The following is a 26,240-nucleotide window of genomic DNA, read 5'->3' as shown; positions in this document are numbered from 1 at the left end:
ACTGAACAACAACAACAAAAGAAGAAGAAGAAACTATGCTGCAAATTAATAGTATTGGTAGAACAAATATACAGCTATATAATAGTGCTAGATAACTTTGTAAAATGTGTGAGTAAAATGTGTGAGTAAAACACTCCTGTAAAACAGGAGTGAGTAATAGACTATCAGGCAATCAATAAGTCTTATGCAGATGAGTCTCTGAGGTCAAGTGTTAAAAGATACCATTAGATATCTGAATCAGCTAAACAAATCAGATTTATACTGAAGATCAAGTTATATTGTTCGTTTAATTTGAACATGGTAAGTGCTTGATCAGAAGCAAGAGGGCTATACCAGGCATGCACGTTTTTAAAGCAAAGAAACTTGACATTTTAAATCCTCAAAGCAGCAAACAAGTGAATTGCAAAGTCAGATATGAATAAGGGTCATATAAGATGAAGACTACGACTGCATACATAGCAGTATCTTAAGAAGAAAGTTATTTGTTCCTGTCATTTGAAGAAAATAAACTTTGAGAGAGGACACAGGTTACTTTTGAAGACAAATATGTCATCACACTGCTCTTGGATAACCTAGGCAACCAAGGAGGAAAAGGTGTTCCAGAACTAGTAAAAATATCATTGTTCATAGCTTCCACTTGCCCACCAAAAGTAAAGTGTTCCTCTGTTACCCACTTCTATTAAGGCTTAATGTTGCAGGAAATGTTAGGAAGCACTCCATTTTTTTCTTCACTCAAAGCCTTCATTTTTATTGATCTTCATCTTAGGACATATGAAGAAAAAATATGAATTCAAGATTGTGCTGGTCTCCAGATTAATGCTCCTATTATTTAAGTTTTTTCGATTAGTCATCATTAATAAGAGTACCAAAGAAAACAATCTATTTCTCTCAAACTGGATTTTAATTTTAGTGCTCTGCCAGTGGCCATATGAGTTCTTGCATCATGAAGTTGATACTCTTGGTAGTTTTAAAGAGTCCATTAGAGAGACAAATTAACCTATATTCCTTTTCACCTTTTGTTCAGGCACTCTTCTAATTCATGAATTGCATCTCTGAGAATGACCCTTGAAGTCAATAGTTCTATTTTTCTGGTGTTGTATCTCTCTCCCATACATGCCGCCTGCATTTGAACAGATCAGCCATTCTGTCTCTAGAGTATGAAAAGTCAGATAACTTTCTTATTTCAAATGTCTTAAGCAACACTAAGTGAAGCAGAGCACTATTTCATAAGAATGAAACATGAAAGACACCCAAACACCTGTAAGTTCTTCATGAATACTGTGTTACAAGGATTGATTGCTGGATAAAGCAGCATCTTCTTTAGCAAATTACTAGATTACCCCTTCAATTTAGCCTTTACCGGGGACTTTCACCAAAAGAGGTTTTTAATCCCAGAAGCAAGAACTCATTACATAAGGTCAGAGAATGAATTATACCAGCCTGGAAAATATTAAAGATTCTGACATCATTAATATTCCTGGGGAGTAGCAGAACTTAAATGTGTTGTATAGTACATTTCTCCAGAATATTCTTAATGTGTACTGATATTTTCCCTATGTTTCAAATACATCTTTTAGTTAATTGTACGCCAAAGGCACAGGTTGAATTAAGGTGAAAGTACTTCATGTATATGGGTCATGCTGAGTACATATACAGTAAGAGCTTTTTCAATGAAGTGTGCACTATGAAGGCAGTATTACTAAATGTCAGGACCTACCCCACTCCAACCTTGAATTGGAAGGAAGACTCTTTGATGGAAAACACCTCAAGACTTGAGGAGCCCTACCCCCCATGACCCTACGGCCCTAAGGGAAAAACCCCTTGCTTTCTCTACCACAGCAGACTCTCATTCAAGAAACAGTGGAACAAACAGACCAGGAACCACGTGAGTGGATATTTCTACCTCCAGCACTCTCAAATGCTCCTTCCAGGACCTCAGCAAAAAGAAGGGACAGAGCTAAAACCTGGACCAGGCTATGGAGTGCATGCCTGTCAGGTGAAGGCATCCCATATTCCAGTATTCTGCCAGGAGGAGAGCACCACTATCTAGATCTATATATCCAGGACCCAAGTCTGGTAAATAAAGGGGTAGGGTTATGAGCTGTCTAAGTAAGTTGACAAGTACCTTCAACAGTTCTTCAGCCCTGTTTGTGCTAGTCCTGGACAGCTCCTAATAACAAGGGTCCTGCTCTTCAGCTCCTCTTATTATACCAAGGGTCTGTTGCTGCCTGCCAGTCCAGAGACCCTAGTTGGCCAGGCAGACAACTGGTGTGACAGGAGACTGTCCTGTTCCTGAAAGGAAGCCTATGGGAGTGCTGGTTTAGCATCCAATCATCTTTCAGAAGGGGGATGGAATGTTAGAAGGAAATAAAGGAGGAGGAGTTCAGTTCTGCCTAAGAGAAAGAGCAGTGGTAGGTCTGGCTCAGAAAAAGAGCAGGCTGAGCAAAGGGACAGGCTGGTTTAGCTCTATCTCTAGGAGAGAATAGAGCACTCAATTGTTAGGTAATGAGCAGACCTTATACCATTTAGTCTGACTCTTGGAAAAGAGCAGGCTGGTGTGGGTGGAATCCTGTGTGTGAGACAGGATCCAGCCTAGTGGCTGATCAGTAAAAGCCTGTTTGTGCCTGAAAGCATTAAAGAAAATTCAAACCACTCTCTGAAGCCATAATGAGCTTAAATTTATGTGCCTTGGTCAGGTTTCTCCTTTGTCTTCCTGGAGACCTGTGCTGCTGATCTATTCTTTGAAACCAACCTGTAAATAAACAAATCTTCTATGTTGTTTATATAAAAATCCTGCCTCAGTGATCTCCGCATTCTACTTGTGCATCACAAAAGTTACTTCACAGCAGCAAGCCAGAATCATAGAAGGTTGTATGAGTCCTCTCAGTTGTTAGAACAGGCCTGTCACAATGGGACAGTCATGTTTTCTCACATCAACAACATTCACATTGTGAATTTCCTTAATAAAGCCAGTGTTCACTGTTATCTCTGTGGGTGTGTTCATCTATGTATTGTTAAAAGTTATAAGGCTGATTGAAGAGAACTTTCCACCAATCAAGATTTCATTTTTCTTTAGCTGGCTACTTACCTATTAACTGTCTCGGGCATATAACATTTGGAGGCTTTGTAGCAAATCTCAGAGCATTTGTTTATGCCTCATTAAATGTAGTGACCTCTAACTGCACTGTAAGTCCATTGAGAATTGTTCCTGGAGATCAGAAGGCTTTACTTGTTTCATTATTTTTCCTTTCTTGCAGAAAAAAATAAAAAAATGAAAGGCAGAAAAGATGTAGTGCTTTCCATCGGCACTCCCAACACAGTTTCCTAATATGATGCCAAAATTGGAAGCAAATAAATTACAACATTTGACTTAATGTTTAATTAACTGAAAGTCATCACTGCAAATTCTGTCTTCCATTACAAGCCAGAATTCTCAACTGCCAGACCTGAAATAATTAAGCAATATATTACAATTAAGAAATGTAATTTTAATTTAATTATGATATATCATACAACTGTTTGTGTTTAGCTGACATTCATTGAGCAAAATGCTACAATATCTGATAACACTTCAATGTGCAACTAATGAATTTCTCAAGCTTTCTTCCATAGTATTTGGTGTTTCCCAGAACAAACAGTAACAGTGTCAGCAGTCTGGATAGAGACCACCAGTCTGTACTTTGTATTTCAATTTTGTAGCATAGATCATAGTTTCTAGTAGATCCTGTCGCCATTCTCAGACTGAATAAATTTATTTATTTATTTATTTACATTCAACTTATATCCCGCACGAACCCCTCCCACGGGGTCTCTGAGCGGCTTAAAAACTACCTCTCAGACCCAGTCAGCCAGTTTCCTCCCCCCAAGCAGATTGAAGTAGCCAGGAAGGGCAAGGATCTTACAAGCAGGTGGTAGGGCTAAACCTCCAAAGATCCTGTTCACATTCTCAGACTGAATAAACTGAAGAGAATCCCAAACAGCTGGACAAGTCAGCACCCTGGCACTATCTGACCCTGGCACTATCTGTTATATAGAATCCAATTTGGTATGGATACGAGAGATTTTTATCTGCAAAGTCTTGAGCAAAATGGTCACAGTGGGATACCAAACACTCAATGTCCTCATACAGGCCAGATCCCAACAGGCCTCTAACTATCCAGAATAGCTCTGTTGGTCTACACTGTGTAGATGCAATGGTGGTAGAATAGAATTGTTTCTTTTCCACCATCATCACAGATTACACTTTAAAATGAGCTGTAGACCATGTGTTATCCTATTTGTCCTGAGTCTTCTTCCAGTCTGTATAGCAGTCTCCCTTGCTTTCTCATCACTCACAGCTAGGGGTGTGCAAAAAAAAAATTGGCCCATTCGAATTCGGCCGAATCGGGCCAAATCAATTTCGGCTGGCAGTAAGACTCCCACATGTCAGTTTCATCAGTACCAGCCGATTTGGGAGTCTTTTGGCCAGCCGAATGTCAATTTCAGCACCATTATATCCTATGGGCTGGCATGACTAAACACCAAGGTGCACGGAATGCTGTTACCTTCCAATTGAAGTGGTACCTATTTATCTACTTGCAATTCCTTGCTTTCGAACTGTGGCTCTTCGGCTTTAAAATGGAGGTGAGCACCGCAACCCTAGAGTCAGATTCGACTCGCTTTCGAGCAAGGGAACCTTTACCTTTATATCCTATGGGCCATTGAAGTCAATGGCGAAAACATAGGGTATATTCTGGGGGCTGGAAGGGGAGAATCCAAACTCACGGGGTAGCTGCTGGAGTCTCTCCCCAAGATACCAACCACGTTTCAAGAGCATTGGACCAGGGGGTGCAATTCTACGGACCCTCAAACAGGTTGCCCCTGTCCCCTCCATTGTTCTCTATGGTGTGTGTGGGGGGGTTCCTGTTCTCCATGAAAGGAAGCCCAGCAGGAGCAGTGAACAGAGAATAAATTTTGCTTGCACACACTGACAGGCAGGCAGGACTGCAGAGAAAGAGATGAATAGAAGCAGAGACCCATGCTTTGTCCAGCTGGAGAGAGGCTATCCGCCTGCCTTGCTCACTGGAGGAATGGAGATACAAAGAACACATACATACACACTAGCTTAGGAAATGAGAGAGATATCAGACATTACAAAGGTTCAGACAAGCAGCTGATTCAGGGTCTGAGCTATAATGGATGCCATCATTGCATTAAATGGCACTGTAGCCATGGGAGAACCTGCTACACATAGATCTGCTCACTTTTAAAGGAATGTGAAGTGGACAGGCAAGGTGAACTTACTTTACCACCCCATCCACCTTTCTTCTCTATCCTCTCTGTCTTCTGTTCGAAGCCAGACGCTGATATGGGAAAATTTGTTTAAGAACGTAAGAACACAGAAAGAGCCCTGTTGGATCAGACCAATAGTCCATCTAGTCCAGCATCCTGTCTCACACAGTGGCCAACCAGTTCCTCTGGGTGGCCAACAACAGGGATAGAGGCTGAAGTCTTCCCCTAATGTTGCTTCCTGACTCTGGGATTCAGAGGATTAGTGTCTCTGGATATGGAGGTTCCTCTCAGCCACCATGGCTAGTAGCCATTGATAGACTCCATGAACCTATCTAATCCCTTTTTAAAGCTGTTTATTCCTATGGGCATCACTATATCCTCTGGCAGCGAATTCCACACTTTACACTCTGTGTAAAGAAGTATTTCGTTTTGTCCATCCTGAACGTACTGCCCATCAGTTTCATTGGATACCCTCTTCTACTATTTTAGGAGAGAAAGAAAAATTTCTCTTTGTCAACTCTCTCCACCCCATGCATAATTTTATAAACCTCTGTCATGCCCCCCCCCCAGTCACCTCTTTTATAAACTGAAAAGTCAACTGAAAACTGAGATGGCTTACAAAATAAAACAAAATATTTAAAGATATTTATTAAAATCCAGCATTAAAAATCCATGGCTAGGGAGATAAAAATGCCGAAAGCACTAAGGCAAGAGTCCCAAATGTGGAGCCCGTTGACACTCTTCCTGGTGCCTGCCCAGTGTTTTTAGAACATGGGCAGTGACAGATGCGTCATTTGCCCTGCAAGTATTATGACTTGCCATTGGAAATTTAATTCACTGTGCAGATTATTTTTTAAGGTTGTTTTGGCAGCAGCTGCCACCACAGCACAAGGATCTTCACTGTATGGCCAAAGGTAAGCTGCAGTAGCCTTTGGGGGGCTGGTTCTGCCTCCTGTAATGGCCATTTTGTGGCAGTCATTTTGTGACTTGTGTCCATCATGCTGTGCCAGAATTCCCAAAGTGCCTGCAGGCTCAAACAAGGTTTGGGACTCTTGCACTAAGGTAATGCCAGGGTTTTACTCTCCTCATTTTGGCTGATTTTGGGGCCACAATCTCTCATCCTGCCAGCCAGTCAGCTACTAGCTGTCTCCACACATGAGCCAGAGGAGATAATCTTTCTTACCTCTTTATTTCCCCAGGTATTTTTAAAAATAGTGCAGCAAGCAACATCTGATGTTTTCCAAACTCTTGCAAAATTTCTTCTCATGAAAGCTCAGCCATAATTTTTGGTTGCCTGTTGCCAAGGCAACCAAAATTATGGCCAAACTCTTGCAAGAAGAAGGAATGTCTCAGAAAGCCCTACAAGGTATGCACAGTTTGCAATACGTTGTAGGGCTTTCTGGGGAGCAACTATTACTTCCTGAGGTCGCAACATATGTTGAGCTGCCACCGCTTGTGACCAAATCAAGAAACACAGTAGCCCTGTTCACATGCCAGATTGAAAGCAGATACACCCTGCATATGTGGGCATATATCTCTTTGTAAGAAAGAGCCAATGTGTGTTCATTTTACAAATGAAATCAGGGACCTGTATCTGGATCAGGGGTCATTTGGGGGGGGGACGCGGGGGGACGCCATCCCCCCGGGTGAGGTGCGGGAGGGCGGGGCCTGGAGCTCCCTGCTGGTGCCCGCTGGAGGTCGCCGCCGGCTGTGGGGAGGACACACTTCCAGTGATGTCAGGGGGTGTGGCATATGCTAATGAGTTATGCTAATGAGTCCCCCTAGCTCTTTTTCTACGAAATGACCCCTGATCTGGATAAATGTGTGGTTTCAACTCACACCTTTAGCTGTATCTCTGTATCAACACACACTTAAAGAAGACTCACATGAACGCCATACATGAATTGTATGTGTTTTTACTGTAACATGTTAACAGGGCTACATAAATCCATGTACTGTGTACACTTGATTTTTCTTTATATGTGCATTGAATAATTATCAGATTGCTTCCAACACATATACAGCTGAATGGATGGTTTAAACCCCACATTTATTCAGGTACTGGTCCCTGGTTTCATTTATAAAGTGAAAACAGATTGCATCTTTCTTACAAACAGATGTACAGATGCTAATGCATTCACTGTAACTTGTGAACAGGGCTACTATCAGGCCCAAATAAAAAGTTGATCTTCTCTGGTAAATGCCACCACCTCCCAACCCCTTTGTACTTCTTGCGTATTTGCTTTATTATTTCACACACATTGAGTCTCAGTTACATTTCAAGCAAACACTGCAATCCTGTTGTCCCCCTTTTCTCTTAAACAGTGGGTAAAGGCATGCCCCACTTAACACTCTGAGACTTCAGCATATGAGAAAGCCCTACATTTGACCAAGCAGAGAAAGCATTTCTTAGAAAAGTGCTGTTAGTTTTTAAAATATATATATTATTTGATTCAGTTATCTTTTTGAACAATTCTAACAGCATCCAAAAGAACGCTTGTGTGAGACAGATGTGGTAGCATTTGCCTATAATTTGTGATTTTCCTCCCACAATTGGATGTCTCTTGCACCTCTTGGTTTGATAAGACTTTCATTTTATTGGGTTTTTAAAAATAATTTCCCAGTGGGAAACTACGGACATAGTTCTTTGTAGGAGAATGCAAACAATTGTACACTCAGAGCAATAATGAATGATTGTTATCTGTCAAATCCTTTCTCTCTCTGGTTCTCTGAATTTTTTTAAAAAATGAGAATGATTATTCAAATCAATGTTATTTAGGACACCGTGCAGTAAGAACAGCCTGTTCAGAACCAAAGCAAACGTCTGAGCCAGCCCTCAGGCCACATCCAGATTGCTCAAATACACACTCCATAAAAGTGTTTTGCTTTTGCTAGAGCCCAAGTAAAGGTATCACAAACTGCTCATAAAACAAACATTGAGTTGAAAGTATGATAATGTAGAAGGGTATTTATTTCAGCACGACAGGTGTTCTAATCTGGAGGCAGTTAACTACCCACAGATGCAGTGGTTTTGTCAGTATACCAACGAGAGAAGTAAATAATTCAACAGAATATTGTCTGAAGCAAATGTCAGTGGAAGTAAAATGCCTTTCAATAAAGGTGATTCCAGAATGAAAAATGGAAACGATTTTTTTTTATGAATAATACACAATTCTACAGTTTAAATAGGGTTCACTCCTGGCTACATAGTTCAAGGAAGCTTCAAAGTGGTTTAATTATCCTGGAAGAATTTCTTAGTGTTGTAGCTACTATTGGTGCTCAGAAACTTCCTGCACAAAGACACATATACGAATAATTATGCAAATACAGTCAAATGTTTGTATATATGGAACTGCTGTCAGTTAGTTTGCTTACACTTCAGAATGAAAGGGCAGAATCCAAAGTTTAAACAACAGATGCTGAGCCATATTGATAGATACAACTGATTGAGACTCAGTAGTGTTGAAAAGGAGTTGTGAGAGAAGAAAATGCAGTAGCTATTACCTTCTGGAAAACTCTTTCTCCCTGTGGTCTAATAAATATTGTATGAACTAACATGAAGCAATATGGTAATAATGTGATATTTACCCAGTTAGCAGGTGCACCCATTGAGGTTACTGCTGTCTGGTTTTTGTTGAGGTAAGATGTGTTTTAAACCTTTTGGGGAAAAAAATTCTCTCTTTTTCCTCCCCATCATAGCTTCTCTTGGGACTAACATGACAAAAGAAGGTCAATTCCAGGCTGTAGCAGCACTACAAGGCACCACAGCTGCATCTGCAACGGCAAATAATGGCACAGAACCAGCAATCCCAGGAGGAGGGGGGAAAGAAGATGCCTTTTCCAAGTTAAAGGAGAAATTTATGAATGAACTGAACAAAATTCCATGTAAGTAAAACAGAGCTGAAGAGACATTTCCACCTGCCAAGTCTAAAAATTCTTGGAAAATGCACATATTTTAAGTGTCTTAATTAACTCAGGCTAATCATAATGTATAAGCAATGTGGAGCTTTATATTATATAAGCAAATATGTTTGAATGCTTTTGTTCATCTAAAGGCACTGTTTTTTACTTTTTCCCCATTGAGACTAGAACTTTTCAGAAACTAGCAGAGAGAATTTGGGTGGGATCTGATTCTATTCATTAGTCATCAAAGAGACTGAGGTTCTTATCTGGCACGGAAGCAGAACAATTTGAAGCGTGATGCAGATGTAACCTTTAAGGTTCATTATGGGATGGGAAGAAGGACACATAATGCTCCCTCTCCCATAATGCTCTCCTTCTTTTGGCATGTGAGGCTTCCATCATTATGTTTAGGCTTCCATCATTATGTTTAGACTGATAGTGGTCACAAGGGATTTGAAATCAAGCTTTGAATCATACCAAACCAGGTACGATAAAATGATTGTTATGAATTTATATGGTGCTGTAGAGTTTACAAAGAGCTTTCCATTCATTATGTTGTTGTGATCTTTGCAACAATCGTGTAAGGTAGTGAACCAGCATTATTCCCGCATTGCAGATAGACTGGGGCAAGCTGAGAATGAGCCTGCAGCTAATATTGCCAATGGGCCAGGAATGAAATGCCCTGACCCTTTAATAGAAGTGTAATGAGTGACAATGAGCAGCAGAAGCTTTTCACGGCATGAAGGTAAATAACATCATCTGATAGTTGCTTGCAGATCAAGCTGATATTCAAGGAATAGCTCGAGATGACAGTTTAAAATTGGCAACCCTAGCTAAAACACATGGGGGCAAAAAGGAAAGAGAAGGCTGGAAGAAGAGGAGGCTCCTGCTGCCAGCTTCCAAACCCTTCACTCTTTAAGTTTATTTAATTATTAAAATATCTATATCTTACCTTTCCCACCAACTACAGTGGCTCATACTTGCATGTATCCCATGTATACCATTAGCTGTAACATGCTTTTCACGTTGTACCTGCTAGGGTCTTTTAACATAATGGTACACTGATTGTACACTGGAAATGGAGTGATAAGGACTGAGTTTTTAATTTTTGTAATTTTATTTATGCAATATGTTGTTGCCCACCTTGAACCTTTGGACTGGGGTAAATTGGGAATGTATGAACACCAAAACATTTGGCAGTTCATGTTTTATTCTGCCACCAAACATTTGGCAGTTCATGTTTTATTCTGCCACCAAATCCAGTGCCATTAATAGTGCAGTCCTAAACCACAGGCACGCCCTTCTAAGCCCACTGACTTCTTTTGATTTAGAAGGGTGTAATCCTGGTTAGGATAGCACTGTAAGGCATGTGCATGTGCCTGTGCTTAGATACAGTAGCTTCAAAAGGATAGATTATCTGCTGCCAGGTACTATTTAAGAACTGATGACTTCCCAAGTATTATTGGTAGGACTAACAAGCTCCAGATGAGGTCTGGAGTTATCCTGGAATAGCAACTGATCTCTAAATGACAAACATCCATTCCCCAGGAGAAAATGGCAGCTTTGAAGAGTGGACTCTATGGCATCACATCCCTACAGAGCTTCCTCCCCTCTCCAAACCCCACTGTCCCCAGACTCAACCCCAAATCTAAGAATTTCACAACCCAGAGTTGGCAAGCCTAATCATTGGGAACATCACAGTGACAAAAATTAAAAGGCAGAAGTGATTGTTATACAGTGAAGGCCATAGGAAAGATATTGTTTTTTTAAAAAAATTACAGCTATCATCCTATTTCTGACAAATTTGCTTCTGGCATACATAAATTTGGCCATCCATTGGGGTAAAGATTGGGTTGGGCCATGAGATTATGTGCTTTCTTTCTCCAAGATCAAATTTTCTTTTGTCCTGCCTGTATCTGGGCCAAATTGGGGTTTAAGATTACACTGGAGCAGACTATAGCTTTGCTTCATGCTAACTGGAGCTGTTTTAGAAATGATTTTAGACCAAATTCAAAACCTGCCTTCAAGGTTGGTGTATCAAAAGCAAAATTATTCCTGGACTGGAATCAGAAGGCCCTTACTCTCACTGTGAAGCAGAAGAAGAGGAGGAGGAGGAGGAGGAGATTGAATTTATACCCCACCCTTCACTACCCAAGGGAGTCTCAGAGCGGCTTACAAACTCTCTGCACCAAACTGTGGTCAGTCTGAGGCCACTTGTGGCCCACAGTGCCTAGGGGAAGGGGAGAGGGCAATGGAAACAAGGAACCCCCCAACAGTAACACCCGAAAACACCACCACAAGAGCCAGGCATCCCCACCCGGCTCCTGGCAAAGCTCCTACAATTGCAACCAAGTCCATAGAACATCCCTAGCCCCATGTAGCCAAATGTCCATTCCCTATTGAGACAGTTGAACTCCATTGTGATGAAACAAGACCTCCAACTGGTATGAGATGCCCAGATGATGTATTCTGTGGCCCCCTGACCTCCACAATCTTGCCCAGTCTGGTGGTCATCTTCCTCCTTTCCACATTGACCCTCTCTGGGCAGCTAGCCCCACGCCAATTGCGCTGTTTCAGTCAATCTGATCAGAAGATAGCCATGGTTGGGAGCCTTGGCCTGATGTGCCAGGTCTATTCTCATGTGGGCCCTCAGGTCATTCCCACACAGCTGTATCACCAGTGCATTCAGGGACTGTTGAGACCACAAGTGATGTTGGACCCTAGGTAGCAGTGCATCCCATCTCATTCCTCTTGAGCTGATCCAGGTGATTCACAGCACCTCCTCCAGGCCAAGGTTTTCACCCCATCCAGATGAGTCTGTGGAGATTCCCGCCTAGTGTACAATGCTGTGCCCACAGATCCATACAGATTTGTGCTGATGCCCTGAAACTAAGAAGTCACCATTAAAAATCAGCAGCCAGGTGCAGCTGTATGTAGGTCCTGTATGCCTCAGATCACCATCTCCCAATGGCTTGGATACATGAAAGCCCCAGCTCCAGTCCAGCTGCTGTGGTCGCCTCCCCAATTCGGAAGGAGTGGGGCCCAATCTCTCTGTGGAGGAGGCCCAGAGCTGCTATTCCAGGCCAAAGGACACTGGCAAACTGATATTTTGTAAGAGGAGAGCTGTCCTTGTGAATAAGAAGACGGCTCAGTCTATGGGGCCACGCTGCCATAAAAGCCCTTGTAGCCTGCACCAGGCACAGGCCTCCCCGCACTAAAGGACCCAGCTTTAGCTGGTTGATCTAAGATATCCTAATGGCCAAGGATACCCATGCCCTGCTGACAAAGACATCCCACGCCCCTAGGGAGTGGTTGGTTGTGCCCCTTCTAGAATTTGCCACTAGTTCTTTGACCTTCAAGGCAACCCCAAAAGGCGAGGGTAAATGCTGCCTCAAATAAAGTGACCTCATAAGCAGACTTGTACAAGATCAGAAGTTTCATCACAAGCTTTATCAGCATCTGAAATGTCAGGGGACTGAATGGGCCAGAAACTCTTCCACTGCCTTGTGAGCTCCAAAGCTGTTGCATGGGTCGGAAAAGCAATGGGCCTTGTTAAATAATGAAATGGCAGCTATGTGCCCCTGGATGGTTCTGTGTTTTATTTTTTTATTTATTGATTTTTATCCCGCCCATTCCGGCCTAGGCTGGCTCAGGGCGGCTTCCAACAAGATAAAACTTCATAATACATAAAACACATTCATCACAATTGATACCAATTTAAATGATTCATACAATAATATAAAACAATGTTAAAATTGACAGTATTAAAGTGCTAGAAATTCCAATATTCAGTAGTTCTGTTGGTCCACTTCCATTCTGGGGGAGAGGGGGATGGACCGGGCAATAGTCTTGGGGACCTACTGCTCAGGGCTTCCACTATAACTATCAGTGGTTATTGGTGGTGATGGCAACAGTGGTGGCAGCTCCAAAAGCCTGGCAGAAGAGCTCCGTCTAGCAGGCCATGTGGAACTGTAAAAGGTCCTGCAGGGCCCTGATCTCCTCTGGGAGCTCATTCTACCAGAGTGGAGCCGCCACCGAAAAAGCCCTGGCCCTAGTTGTTGCCAATCTGGCCGTGCTCTCTGGGGCATATATGGGGAAAGGCGGTCCCTCAGGTATGTCGGACCGTGGCCATAAAGGGCTTTAAAGGTCAAAACCAGCACCTTGAAGCAAATCCAGTATGCTATAGGCAGCCAGTACAATGCTTTTAGCACAGACTGGATGTGCTCCCATATTGGGAGTCCCATCACCAGCGTGGCTGTGGCATTTTGCGCCAGCTGCAGCTTCCAGGTTTGCAACAGGGGCAGCCCCATGTAGAGGGCATTACAGTAATTTAATCTCAAGGTGACCATCGCGTGGATCACTGTTGCCAAGTCACTGCATTCAAGGAAGGGGGCCCACTGCCTTATGAGCCGAAGATGGTAAAAGGCCGACTTGGCAGTGGTTGCAACCTGGGCCTCCATTGTTACGGAGGCATCCAGGAGCACCCCCAAGCTCATAACCTCTGGCGCTGGCACCAGTGGTGCCCCATTGAAGGTTGGGAGTGGGGTACTTACCCCCGGACTGCCGCGACTCAGGCATAGGACCTCCGTCTTCATTGGATTCAATTTCATCCGGCTTAGGCTAAGCCAACCAGCCATGGCCTGTAACGCCTGATCTAGGACTTCCAGTTTGGAGTCGGACTGGCTGTCCAACGACAGATAAATCTGGGTGTCATCTGCATACTGATGACAACCCAGTCCATATCTCCATGCAATCTGGGCAAGAGGGCGCATATAGATGTTTAAAAGCATTGGGGACAACACCGCCCCTTGTGGCACTCCACATTCCAGTGGGTGCCTCCGGGACAGCTGATTCCCCAGCACCACTCTTTGTCCCCGACCTTGGAGAAAGGAAGCAAGCCACTGTAAGGCTAGTCCCTGGATTCCAATGTTGGCGAGGCGGTGGATCAGTAGCTGATGGTCGACTGTGTCAAATGCGGCTGACAGATCTAACAACAACAGCACTGCCGATCCGCCTCAATCCAGATGCCTTCGGAGATCATCTGTGAGGGCAACCAGTGCTGTCTCTGTCCCATGCCCAGGTCGAAAGCCGAACTGGAAGGGATCTAGGATAGAAGCATCATCCAGAAAGCTCTGTAACTGAAGTGCTACCTATTGCTCTCTATTATCTTGCCCAAATAGGGCAAGTTGGAAACCGGCCAATAGTTGGCCAATTCGGCCGGGTCCAAAGATTGTTTTTTCAAGAGGGGGTGCACCACTGCTTCCTTAAGTGCCTCCGGGAACTGTCCCTCAAAGAGGGACTTGTTGACAATCTCCCGTAAGGTGTCCCGTAGCCCCTCGTGAGCCACTTTAATTAGCCACAACAGGCACGGATCTGAGATGCACATGAAGGCCGCACAGTTAAGAGCACTCTGTCAACTTCTTCTAGGCTGAGCAGGTTGAAATAATCCAGAATGGGACCAGAAACTGTGCTAGGAGCCTTGAGTTCATCCACTGTATGTTCGTTCACTGTATCAACTGTGGCAGGAAGGTCATGGTGGAACAACAAGACTTTATCCACAAAATAGCTCGCAAAAGTCTCACAGCCAATATCCAATTCCCTATGATTTAATCTGCCTTGTGGCACAGCCGTAATTGACCGAACTGTTCTAAATAACTGAGCTGGGCGTGAGCTTGCAGATGCAATCATGGCCGCATAATACTATTCGATGCCGTGTTCCCATAAGTGGGCTATGTATCGGAGGACCCACTTCTCCAACATTAGCCAAGAGTCTGGACCCCCTGCACATCCAGAAAAGGCCAAAAAGGCCACAGCAAAGGGAACAACTGAGTGAAATACTCCCTGCATTATGGCATACTAGCAGTAAAGCCTGTTGTGAAAGCAATACAACGAGATCTAGAAAGAGGCTCTGTGGCAGTGCTCTGGCTTTGGGCAAACAGTGTCAATTTGCTGTGGTGACCTCAGCAGGGTATAATGACAGAGTCCACTGTTTTCTCCAGAGGAACTGATCTCTGCTACCTGAAGAGCAGTTGTAATTGTGAGTGATCTGTAGCCCTCACCTGGAGATTGGCAGCAATTGTTACCCAGGACAAAATGGCTGGTTGGGAGGGTGTAGTCTATGGCATTCTACCTGTCTGAGGTCCCACCCCTCCGCAAACCCCACCCTCTCCAGGCTCCACCCCTCAAATCCCCAGGAATTTGTCAGCATGTAGTTGGCAACCCCATCTCCTTCCCAGCTAACCATCAACCTACCATTATCTGCCCCTTTGACTTCAGCTGACTTCCGCCCTCCCTTCTGCAGAGCAGTTGTAATTCTGAGTGCTCTCCAGCCCTCACCTGGAGATTGGCAACAATGGTTCCCTATGAGGGACTGACTGGTTTGGAGGGTGGAGTCTATGGCATTGTACCTGTCTGAGGTCCCACCCCTCCTCAAACCTCACCCTCTTCAGGCTCCATCCCTTAAATCTCCAGGAATTTCCCATCTGGAGTTGGCAACCCTATCAGGACTGGCCCCAATGTGTTTTCCCCAGGAGCAAATAGCTGGGTTGGAGGGTGGAGTCTATGGCACTGTAACCTGTCTGATGTCCCCCTCTCCGGCCTCCACTCCTCAAATCTCCAGGATTTTCCATACCTAAAGCTGGCAACTTTATCTCCTCCCCTCTCAGTAGCCTCTTATTTTGCCTTAAATTGGTTTTGATGCCAGCAGAGTGAGAAAATGCCAGAGGCTCTGGGTGGGTGCCTCATCGTAAATGCACCAAACAATTCCTAAAGATTTTCCAAAACACTACTCTGTTGATAAATTGCAACACTTTGAATTAGCACCAAAGCTTTAAGAGCTCTCCAGCTGTCACCTGGAGACTGGCAACAGCTTGTCTGGAGTGTGGGCAGTATGGCATTGTATCTATCTGAGGTCCCCCTCTTCCTCATCCTCCTCAGACCCCACCCTCAGCAGGCTTCAACCCAATGTCCTTTCCAGGCAACCATCAGCCAACCTTTATCTGCCTGTCTGTCTTAAGTTTTACATCCCCCCCCCCACAGCCTCTGCATAGGGAAAGGGCAGTCTTTCCCTGCAGTGGTAACCAAAGCAGCTGACATCATTCTCCTCTCCCCCGGTATGATCCGCACAACTACCCTATGAGGTATGTTAAGGTTGAAAGTGTGTGGATGGTCCCCCAGGCAGCTTTTAAAACATGAACCTTGGACCTGCACACCATCTGTGGCAGTAATGGGGTGACTGCTGGCACCTTTTCCTATCATTTTTTGCCTTGGGGTATTCTGCTTGTGGTGTGATCTGTCTTCTTTGTGGTGTGGCGTGATTGTGTTATTGGGTTTGTTTCTTTTAAAGGGGAAGTGATGTGTTGTGAGTGAGGACATATGTTACCTCAGAATACAGTAGTTCCCATATGCAACTGAAAATTCCAACTGCCTTGCGGGGGGGGAGTTTGAGGTGTGGAATGGAGTGAAGTCCAATCAGCTTCCATATGCAAAAGACCTTGAAACGCTGGGCGGGACTGCACAAAGCAGCCAGTCAACCCAGCCAGTGTCTTCTGAGTGGCAGTTCTTCCGGCCAAATACTAAAGGCAGGCATTTTAGAACGTTGGTCCCCACTACTGCTTTATTATAAGGGAGAGATTCCCAAGATCCCAGAGCTCCCTGGGAAATGGGTTTGGGTAGTAATTGGCCTGCAGCGCCTGGCTGCAAAACCTCTCCTCCTGGAGGTGGAAAAAGGCATCCATGATGCTGTTATTGACACCTGCTACATGTTGAGCTGAAAATGTGATTTTAGCAGACAAACACACAAGGGCAAACTTGTGTGCCAGGGGCATAACCTATTCCGAGCAGGAAGTCTGCTTATTCACTACTCTCACTACTGCTTAGTTATTACACCAGAACCTGACCCTTCTGTTCTGAAACTCCTCCCGCCAGATGACTGCCACCACCAGGATGGGAAACAATTCTAAGAAAGTAAGGTCCTGATGTAAGCCCGCCCCCACGCAGGTGACTAGCCACCTTTGGGCACACCAACTCCATTGTAATAAACCCCAAAAATGATGGTACCTGCTGCATCTGACTATATTTGGATGCTGTTGCCCAGATTGGGCAGCTGCTGCCAGATGGTGACCCCATTATACCATTATCCTCAGAAAGAAGGGCTAGGCAAACCCTGAGGTCCTCCTTCATGACCTTAGCCATTTGAACATGATGATGTGGCATGGAAGTGGCTCCTGTGGCCCTTGCCAGGCATGCATAGAAGGCCCTACCTGGTGTAACCACCCAGCAAGCGAAGTTAAGATGCCCCACATGCTATTGCAGCTCCCTCAATGCTGTCTGAGTTCCCCCGTGCATATGGTGCCACCTCCATCCTTGTGCTCCTCCCCCGGCCTTTAGCCGTTGATCTGTGCAGGCTAGCGTGCAGCTCTTTGGAGCTGGTGGAACTCTCTGATCCCAGAGATGAGGACTGCTCTCGACAACATCTGCCTCTGCTCTCATTAAAATGCCATCTCAGCTTCCCCACATGGGATTAGCAGCTTACTGCTCCTGATTCTTGGTGCACTCCTGACGTTGGCTGTCATCTGTCCGATCCAACCACTCAGTGAGGATCTCTACTCCCTGAGAAAGGCCTTTTTAAGTGTGTCAGCTCACCCGGCTGCTGCCACACCTTGACCTCCAGATTTCCATGTCACTGCTTTCCTCACTGTTTGACACACTGGAGGAATTACGGTGGGCTCTGCCCCATAGGTTGTGTGCCACAACCCCCTTTCTTTGGTGGTAAAGTGGCGGCCACCATTGCTTGATGAGTAACACTCTTGGGCAGCATGCTGCTGAACTCAAATGCAAACCCTCCATCATATGTGGGGAAGAAGCACAAAGCCAAGCCTCCCCCCCCCCACTGGCTGAAGTCTCCTCCCCCTCCCCTGGATAGCATGGGAGGGGGAGCTGCCAGCCATTTAAACAGAACAGCTGACGAGTTCGCTGGAGAGCTGTTTGTTTTAAAGGGTGGGAAGCCATTTCAGTGTTCCTTTCCCTTCCCCTGCTTCAAAGGGGGAAGCAAAATGGAGGATTCTCATGGCTGCCCACCCTTTGATGCAAACAGCTGACAGGTGGACCCTCTGCGCCATTTGCTTTAAAGGGCAGGAAACAATTTCAGCACTCCCTTTTGCTTCCACCTGCTTGGAAGCGGGGGGGGGGAGCAAAATCGAGGATTCTAATGGCTGCCTGCTTTTTAAAGCAAACGGCTGATGGGGGGCCTCTCTTTCATTCTTTCTTTTTTCTTCCTTCCTACCTCTCTCCCCATCTATTTGATTTCTTTCCACCTCTCCCCTCCTTCCTTCCTGCCTTCCTCTCTCACCATCTATTTTTCTTTCTCTTTCTTTCTCTTTCTTTCTCTTTCTTTCTCTTTCTTTCTCTTTCTTTCTCTCTTTCTTTCTCTCTTTCTTTCTTTCCTTCCTTCCTTCCTTCCTTCCTTCCTTCCTTCCTTCCTTCCTTCCTTCCTTCCTTCCTAAATGTAGGCTCACTCACAATTCTACTCCTATTTGGTCTTTTGGCTTATGGAGTAGAATTCTGGCTCATGAGACTCTGCAGCTTAGAGGGAACATTGATCATGACTACCCAGTCTGCATCCAGCTTGGCTTCACAGATCTGATGAGATCATAAAAAGTTAACCAGACCTGCCTCGCTTTGCTCCTGGTATTCCTTGGAGGTTGCCCTCCCAAGTATTTGCCTCAGTCAGCCATGCTTAGCTTCCAAGATCTGAAGAGCCACAGGCTAGCCTGGGTTACCCAGTCAGGGGATCCCTTAACTATGACTTTATCAGTCTATTTATCTATCTTATGATCTATCTATCTCTATCAAACTATGTATCTCTGTATCTATCTCACTATCTGTCTACCTAACAATATATCTGTACAGCAGATGTGGATACCCACAACCATTCAAGCAGCTATGTGCTGCCCTTTCCCAGGCCTAGCTGGTCAGCCGCCTCACGCCTCCTCACCTAGTGGGGGAGCTCCCTTCAAGATTGGGTTTTTTTTTCTTTTTTAACATACGAAAGCAAGTCAGCCCAAGCCAGGTGGCAACCTAAATGGCTGGCACGAAGTTCAAAACCCAAGGAGAAAACAAAAAGGGGGGAAGAGGTATTGCTTGTCCACTTCTGCTGACCCAAACACCACAATGGAGGGGAGAAACTGAGAACTGGAGTAGTCAACCAACTTCCCCTTCTATCCTCCATGCTTGTACTGAGCAGGCTTTCCACTCAGGGGTAAGAGCCTTTACCTCCCCCTTGTGAGTCAAAGCTCCAAAGCTCCTGGCCAATGTTCCCTCTAAGCTGTGGAGTCTTGTGAGCAAAAATTCTAGTTTGTGAGCTAGTGGCATTATTGTTGTGAGTGAACAATTTGGCTACTGCATAAATTAGTTTGCTCTGGAGCCATCCTTCCTGAGCTCAGACAAAAATGTGTGGGCCAGAGGCTAAAAAACTGTGAGCTAGCTCACACTAACTCAGCTTAGAGGGAACACTGCTCCTGGCCTCTGCGTTGATCTCCGGTGGCACCTCTGCCCCAGTTCCTAGCTCTGCTGCCAATGACCCTCACCAGTCTGAGTGGCTCCTCCAGCCGGCACGCATATTCTGCCACCTCACACACCCCTGCCAACTGGCTCCATGCTCCCACTGCCCTCTAGATGGTGGAAGAAGCCACACCACTGCAACTCACATGGGACTCCAAGGCCATGATCCTCCCATCTGCCAACTCCCAATGTGGCCATCAGAGCACCTGGCCTCTGATCAGGGCACACATCACCCTCCTGTGCTCGGCGCGGCTGCAGCACCCGGCTACCGATCAGAACACACACAGCACAGATTATGATCACAGCACATAGCACCTTCCTGCACCCAGCACAGCTGCAGCACCCAGCTGCCTATCAGAGCACACAGTTCTTTCCTGTGCCTGGCTTGGCTGCAGCACCTGGCCACCAATCGAGGGGACCAGGTGACTTCTGTCTAACAATGCAGCCACTGCAGGCATGGTGAGAGGTGGCCTGCTCCCCTGTGGTGAAACTTACATACACGAGTCCCTGGAAACCTCCCTGGAAAAAACTCTACGTGGACAGGTGAACTAGCCAGGTGGCATGGCACTTTAAATCCCTCCCGGTGCCCTCCACTGCCCCTCCCACTGCCCAGTTCAGGCCCATCATAAGCCCAACTTGGGAGGACTCAGGCCTCATTTTTGCACCTTTGAGCCACCTGGCACCTCAGCTGTCCAGGCGGCTAGGCCCTCCATGCTGGGCACAGCCAGCTCTGGCCCATGTATGTCACCCTCACAGGCTCTCCCCGTCCCCATGGGGCCACAAACAGGGGTAGGTCAAGGGCCTGGCTTGCCATCCAGATTTGAATTTAAAAACTCTGAATACATTTCAATAAGATTGGACAGCTGGCACAATTGTATTATTTTCTAAAGAATATCACAATGGCATAATATGAGACTCTTAATGACAGGTAACAAATTAGAAAATTAATTGATTTTTGAATTTAAAATGGATCTAGGAAATTTGGCAGATGCAGTTTTTGCAAAATTGATAGCAAACAGCTTTTGGGCTGTCAGTCAACATTTCTGCCTTCAAAATCAGTGTGTTAAAATGGCATGAAGCCCATATGTCATTAGCTTTTAAATGTGCATGGTCCAATTTATAAAATATGTGTACATATTTGGCTGATCACAGGGGAAATTTTTACTTAGAAATTACTACATATTACCTTGGCAAATACATGCTTCAAAAATGCATTTTTAATTAATTGTAATATGAGGGGAAGAATTAGCAAGTGAAGGGGTACTGAATCTTTCCCTACCTACCAGTTATTTCCTCAAACCCCCATCCTAGCAAGTCCATTATTTCAAACCTGAGACTTCTTTCTTCAGACTGGCGAGGTGAAAACTGGGGAGAAATCACTATAGCTTCATTTACAGGGAAGAACTGATGAATATGAGAAGAATTGTTTTGTCAGGCTCGACTGTGTAACTGAACAACAACAAATCCCACCTTTCAGTTCTCCCTTGCAAATGTCCTTCCATCCCCCTCATTAGCTTTATGAGGCAAATACAAAGTTCTCAGCACAATATTTGCTTTTGAACATGAAATTCTGCCCAACTTGTGAAGAGAACTCCACTGATTTAAAATCTGTTAAGATAATCATTTAATTGACAAATAACCAGATTAGACTTGTGTAGAATGCTCTTTTCAAATCCAGTGTTTAATTATAAATGGTTTTGTGAATGTTTGGGTGGGGTGGGGAGGTTCCATTACCAGCAAACTAGGGCTTGCTAGCTCTGGGTTGGGAAACACTTGGAGATTTTGGGCTTTGGGCGGTGGGCTTTGGAGAGGGGAAGGACTTCAATTCTTGTTTATTTTATTATACTTCTCTCCCGCCCTTCCCCACAAGCGGGCTCAGGGCAGGTTACAACCAATCAAAAAAATACAGCAAACAAGATGGCGATTTCCAAAAATCTGGTTGAGCCCATATGTATTAGATAACATAGGTACTATAGCTGAGAAGCCTCTCCTACTGTACTTGAGCCCATATGTATGGCAGATCGATCAAGGGTCAGGCACTAGATACTGGCCACCTATAACCTATAATGGCCCATATGTGGGGAGAAACCAGGTGGTGGTGAACTGATCTCTCTCACCTGGAGATCAGCTATAATAGCGGGAAGCCTCTAGTCACTACCTGCAGCCAACCCTAGTAAAGTAAAGGTTCCCTTGCTCGAAAGCCAGTCGAATCCGACTCTAGGGTTGTGGTGCTCATCTCCGTTTCAAAGCCGAAGAGCTAGCGCTGTCCGAAGACGTTTCCATGGTCATGTGGCCGGCATGTCTAAACACCAAGGCTCACGGAATGCTGTTACCTTCCCACCGAAGTGGTACCTATTTATCTACTTGCAATTTCTTGCTTTCGAACTGCTTGGTTGGCAGGAGCTGGAACTAGAGATGGGAGCTCATACGGCACCCGGGTCTCGAACTGCTGAACTACTGACCTTCCACAGCCTGCAGTTCGGCGTCTTAACCACTTGAGCCACCGCAGCTCCCTACCAGCCAACAAAATAACTCTTGCCTTGATAAAATGCCTAAAATAAGGGAACACAAGAATGACATGGAGACTGCTAGATGGAAAGACTGAATGAAATAATTCCAACAGCTTGTTTCAATTTATTATTGTTAAATGTCTAATGAAAATGACAGAGGCCTTTATGCTGAGAATCCCAGGATAGAAGAATATGTGTCCAGAATATTTTTTTAAAGAACAGGATTATGTTTGACAATGAACGCTGGTAATTCCGCTAAGCCCCAAAGGGATTTTGTTGAAACAATTCTCATGCCTCTATGCTGCTCACACAGGATATGACATTCATTATTATTTTCATCTCTGATACTCCAAGCCATGCCTTTCATATAGGAAATTCATGCATAGGAACATGACACTGCATTGGTTTCCTTCACAAAGACTCCTGTTGATACCAAATAATATTGTCCCATCACAGCACCAGAACAGTCTACCCAGACACATTAATCTCATTGCAGCTAATATCCTAGATTTACTTGAACTAAGTCCCGCTGATTTCAACATAAGCAACTTCTAACTAAGTCTGTTTGAGATCCGGATTCAAGTGCATGCGTGGGGGTTTGAGAGTAGTTAACCATAACAGTGCATGCAAACAGGGACTAATGGGTTGAGTCCCACCAGAGGCAGCAAAAAGGCAAAGCTCCTATTTTGGCAAGTACCAATCCTAGTGTCAGTAAAAGAGAAGAAGCAGGACTGCAATTTACAGTGCACAACTAGCTACACAGCAATAGACTACCTCATAGGTCATTTGAAATATTGAATACTCCTCCCTTATTGTTGAAATCAGCCATATATACCAGGCAGGAAAGACTGCAAAGAGAATCATACGATTCAGAGCAGCAAAGGCTTTGTATTCCTAACAGAGAAGTCTTGCAGGAGTTCCAGACACAGCTGAGATTTTGCATAATCAGAACCAGCCATTGGATATGGACCATCATAGTGATTGACTATCTCCTTCCAATCATTTTGCTTGGCGTCTTCCTGTCTCTTTGCTAGATTCATATGGTTAATCACTGCTGTCTGCTGCTAATCATCCCACAAATGTTTGTTCTCAAACATAAATAAATGCATCCTCCTCCTAGTCTTGCAGCCTTCACAGTTTATCACAACAGCAGTGATTGGGGGGGGGGGGCTTTGAAGAGTCTGCAGCTCCACCTTGCTGGAAAACAGTTGTACAGACATTGGAGGATTTTCTCAGTGCTTCCCCATGATGAGAGTCACTGAAATTAATAATGAGCAGCAGAAGGAGACAAGGAGAAGGAGGAGGAGACTGTATTTATACCCTGCCCTTCACTCGGAGTCTCAGAGCGGTTTACAAACTACTTTCCCTTCCCCTCCTCACAACAGACACTCTGTGAGGTAGGTGGGGCTGAGAGAGCTCTGACAGAAACTGCTCTTTTTCAAGAACAGCTGTGCCAGAACTATGGCTTGCCCAAGGTCATCCAGCAGGTGCAGGTGGAGGAGTGGGGAATCCCTGGCTTGCAGCACTAGGGCCTTCCCCTTCAGGAATCTCAAGTCGTTACTTCCCCGGTGAATGACCAAAAGATGTGGTGGCAAGGCAGAACTGTCCCCAAACAGAAGAGGGAGGAGGCCCAGCCAGCATTGGCTCCGGCGTCCCCTCCACTCCACCGTAGCCCACTGGCTGAGGCCCAGCTGTGAGCCAATGGCCGATCGATTGGCTCAATGAGCCACCCAAAAGACATAGCTGTGTCTGGAGATGAGAATCCGTCTCCTGCCACAAAACACAGCAACTAAGAAGAAACAACAGTGAAATCCAAAACCCAACATTGCAAACAGCAACTCACAATACAGCAAGAGGGCGATTGAGACAAAGCCAATACGGGCAGAGCTCAGAGTCGGAACAGACACCCAACTTAACCACCAACCCTTTATGCTGCTGGTCAGTTTTAGAGCCCCTAATAATGATGTGCACCTCCCTCCCTTTAAATTGGAGGTCCCGATTGTGCAATGCCCTGCCCGACTGGTCAGTCTTGGACAGCACTACCAGTTCGCTAACTCTAAGTGCTCCAAAGAATGCCAGCAGTGAAGCCATATGGAAAAGGCAGGCCTCATAACCGGAATTGCAAACGCTGGACCGGGCTGCTTGCAACCCTTTGAGCACTGTTGGTAAAATAAGATGCCTCTGGTCCCTCAAAGCCTCCTTTTTGCAGGAACGCGGAGCCCCAGAGCAGCTGCAGTGGAAGTGGCACTGAACTGGGAAGAGTGAGTTCCAACTTCACCCCTGAAAAGCCCCAACTTGCCCAAAGTCCGGGTGCTAACGGCCACAAACAGGTGCCTGGTCAGCGGAGTTCCATCCACATGCCTAAAGCAGTAACCATCGTCCTAACTTGAAGTGCAGTGACACCCTGGGTCGCAAAATGACCCTTTTCCATGCCAGGGAAATGGGTTGCCTCTGGTCCTCTAGAGCTCTTGTTTCCCAAGACCTTCATAGAATGCTTTAGAAATTCACTACATTTACTCAGCAGTGTTTGCTTTTGCACAGTCATTGTGATTTGCAAGGCACTGCCCAACGTATCTAGGGCTTCTGTTTGCACTAATCAAGTGAAATAACTTATTGATATTCCTGGGTAGCAAAGAAAGTCCACCCCTTTAAAGGGATGTTAATTATCTGGTGATGTTATTTACCTCCATGCCATGAAAAACTACAGCTGCGCATTTTCACATATTAAGTGAAAGTTTCACATATTAAGCAGACAAGACTTAATTCATTGGATTATTTGGCAATCCTGTGCCCTGAAAGATAGGAAATTGAGTCCTAGAATTATCATTGTCTAAGGTTTATACTATTAGAGAGCATCTCTGATACAATTCCTGACCCACTGGATTGGCAAACTGTGGAAACAGCACCCACAGAAAACCTGAAACACTCTCTCAGTGCCTTGGAGTTCCTTAAAGAACTATCCCGCCTGTAAGCAGACCTGAGTAGGGAGGCATCCATTGTTTTAAAAATCAAGTGACTGCCCAATGTGGCATTTGAAATAACCGCTAAGACCCATCATAGAAAAAAATTAATTTTGCTTTCAAAACGTGATATTGCCAATTTACAATGTGGTGTCACTTTAAAAACCCGTATAATGTTAACACCTTACCCCGAAGAGTGCACAATACCTGTCATTTCTTATAGAAACTGGGTTCCAATCCTAAAGACATAGGACAAGCACACAATAAATGCGCACTGGCTCCTTCATACAAACAGATGTGTGCACGTACATGCAGGCGGTATGCTCATGTACCTGGAACGAGCCTGAAGAGATACAAGGACAGTAATAAATAATGTTCAGCAGTAGCAACAAATAGCATGTGATGATGCACATAGGGATGAACTATGGATTTGATAGAGTGCTGCCACTTGGTGGATTTCAAGTTCCAGTAATTCATGTGTTTGGGAAACCAGGAGTCATTGAGTGAATACTCACCTGTTCCTTGTGTGAAATTGCACTTCATAAATGGTTGGAGTGCAGAAACATGGATGTGCACCCTTGTTGGCCCAGTTGCATGTGGGGTTAAATCAGCATGATGCCCCGTTGACAACATGTGGTGTCTTGCCAGTGTGTTTCCAAAGGAAGACTTTTTTCCTCCACTGAGCATACTTACCCTATGCCCCCTCGGTGGGAGACATTAATAGCAACTGTTGAGGACAGAAAGGCTGTTGCAGGCAGGGAGGCAATATTTGCACCTGTCCAAGTTTGAGTCAGGATGCTTCCCCTGTTGGGGGTGCATTGTCCTTGCCTCCTCTGTTGAAGGAGTATAGAATTCAGTGTTTGCATCCTGAGGTGAAATACCGGAGGTAAGCAATATGCTGAAACAAAGTTTGTTCTTCTGCTTGATGCTTGTGAAAAATGCTCCCTTCTTGTATTAAGTGTCCTTTCTCTAGAATTCTCCCACCTACATCATTTCTGTGTGCATTCAGGATGAGCCCAGCATAAGAGCAGAAAGA

At 45.0% G+C, this 26,240-nt stretch overlaps 1 protein-coding gene across 1 annotated transcript in view; it reads left to right on the top strand.

Annotated features, from left to right (window-relative positions):
• Positions 1-8,987: 8,987 nt before the first annotated feature.
• SYT1 (synaptotagmin 1) overlaps positions 8,988-26,240 on the top strand; it is a 261,220-nt gene continuing 243,967 nt past the window's right edge. Inside the window, exon 1 of the mRNA XM_015415210.1 lies at positions 8,988-9,156. Within this exon, the coding sequence (XP_015270696.1) occupies positions 8,988-9,156 (169 nt within the window). The remainder of the gene's footprint in view (positions 9,157-26,240) is intronic.

Source organism: Gekko japonicus, unplaced genomic scaffold (genome assembly GCF_001447785.1).
Source record: "Gekko japonicus isolate JY-2015 unplaced genomic scaffold, Gekko_japonicus_V1.1 scaffold118, whole genome shotgun sequence".
Lineage (NCBI taxonomy): Eukaryota > Metazoa > Chordata > Lepidosauria > Squamata > Gekkonidae > Gekko > Gekko japonicus.
The sequence above is the reverse complement of the archived record's forward strand: the minus strand, read 5'-3'. Positions and strand labels throughout refer to the sequence as shown.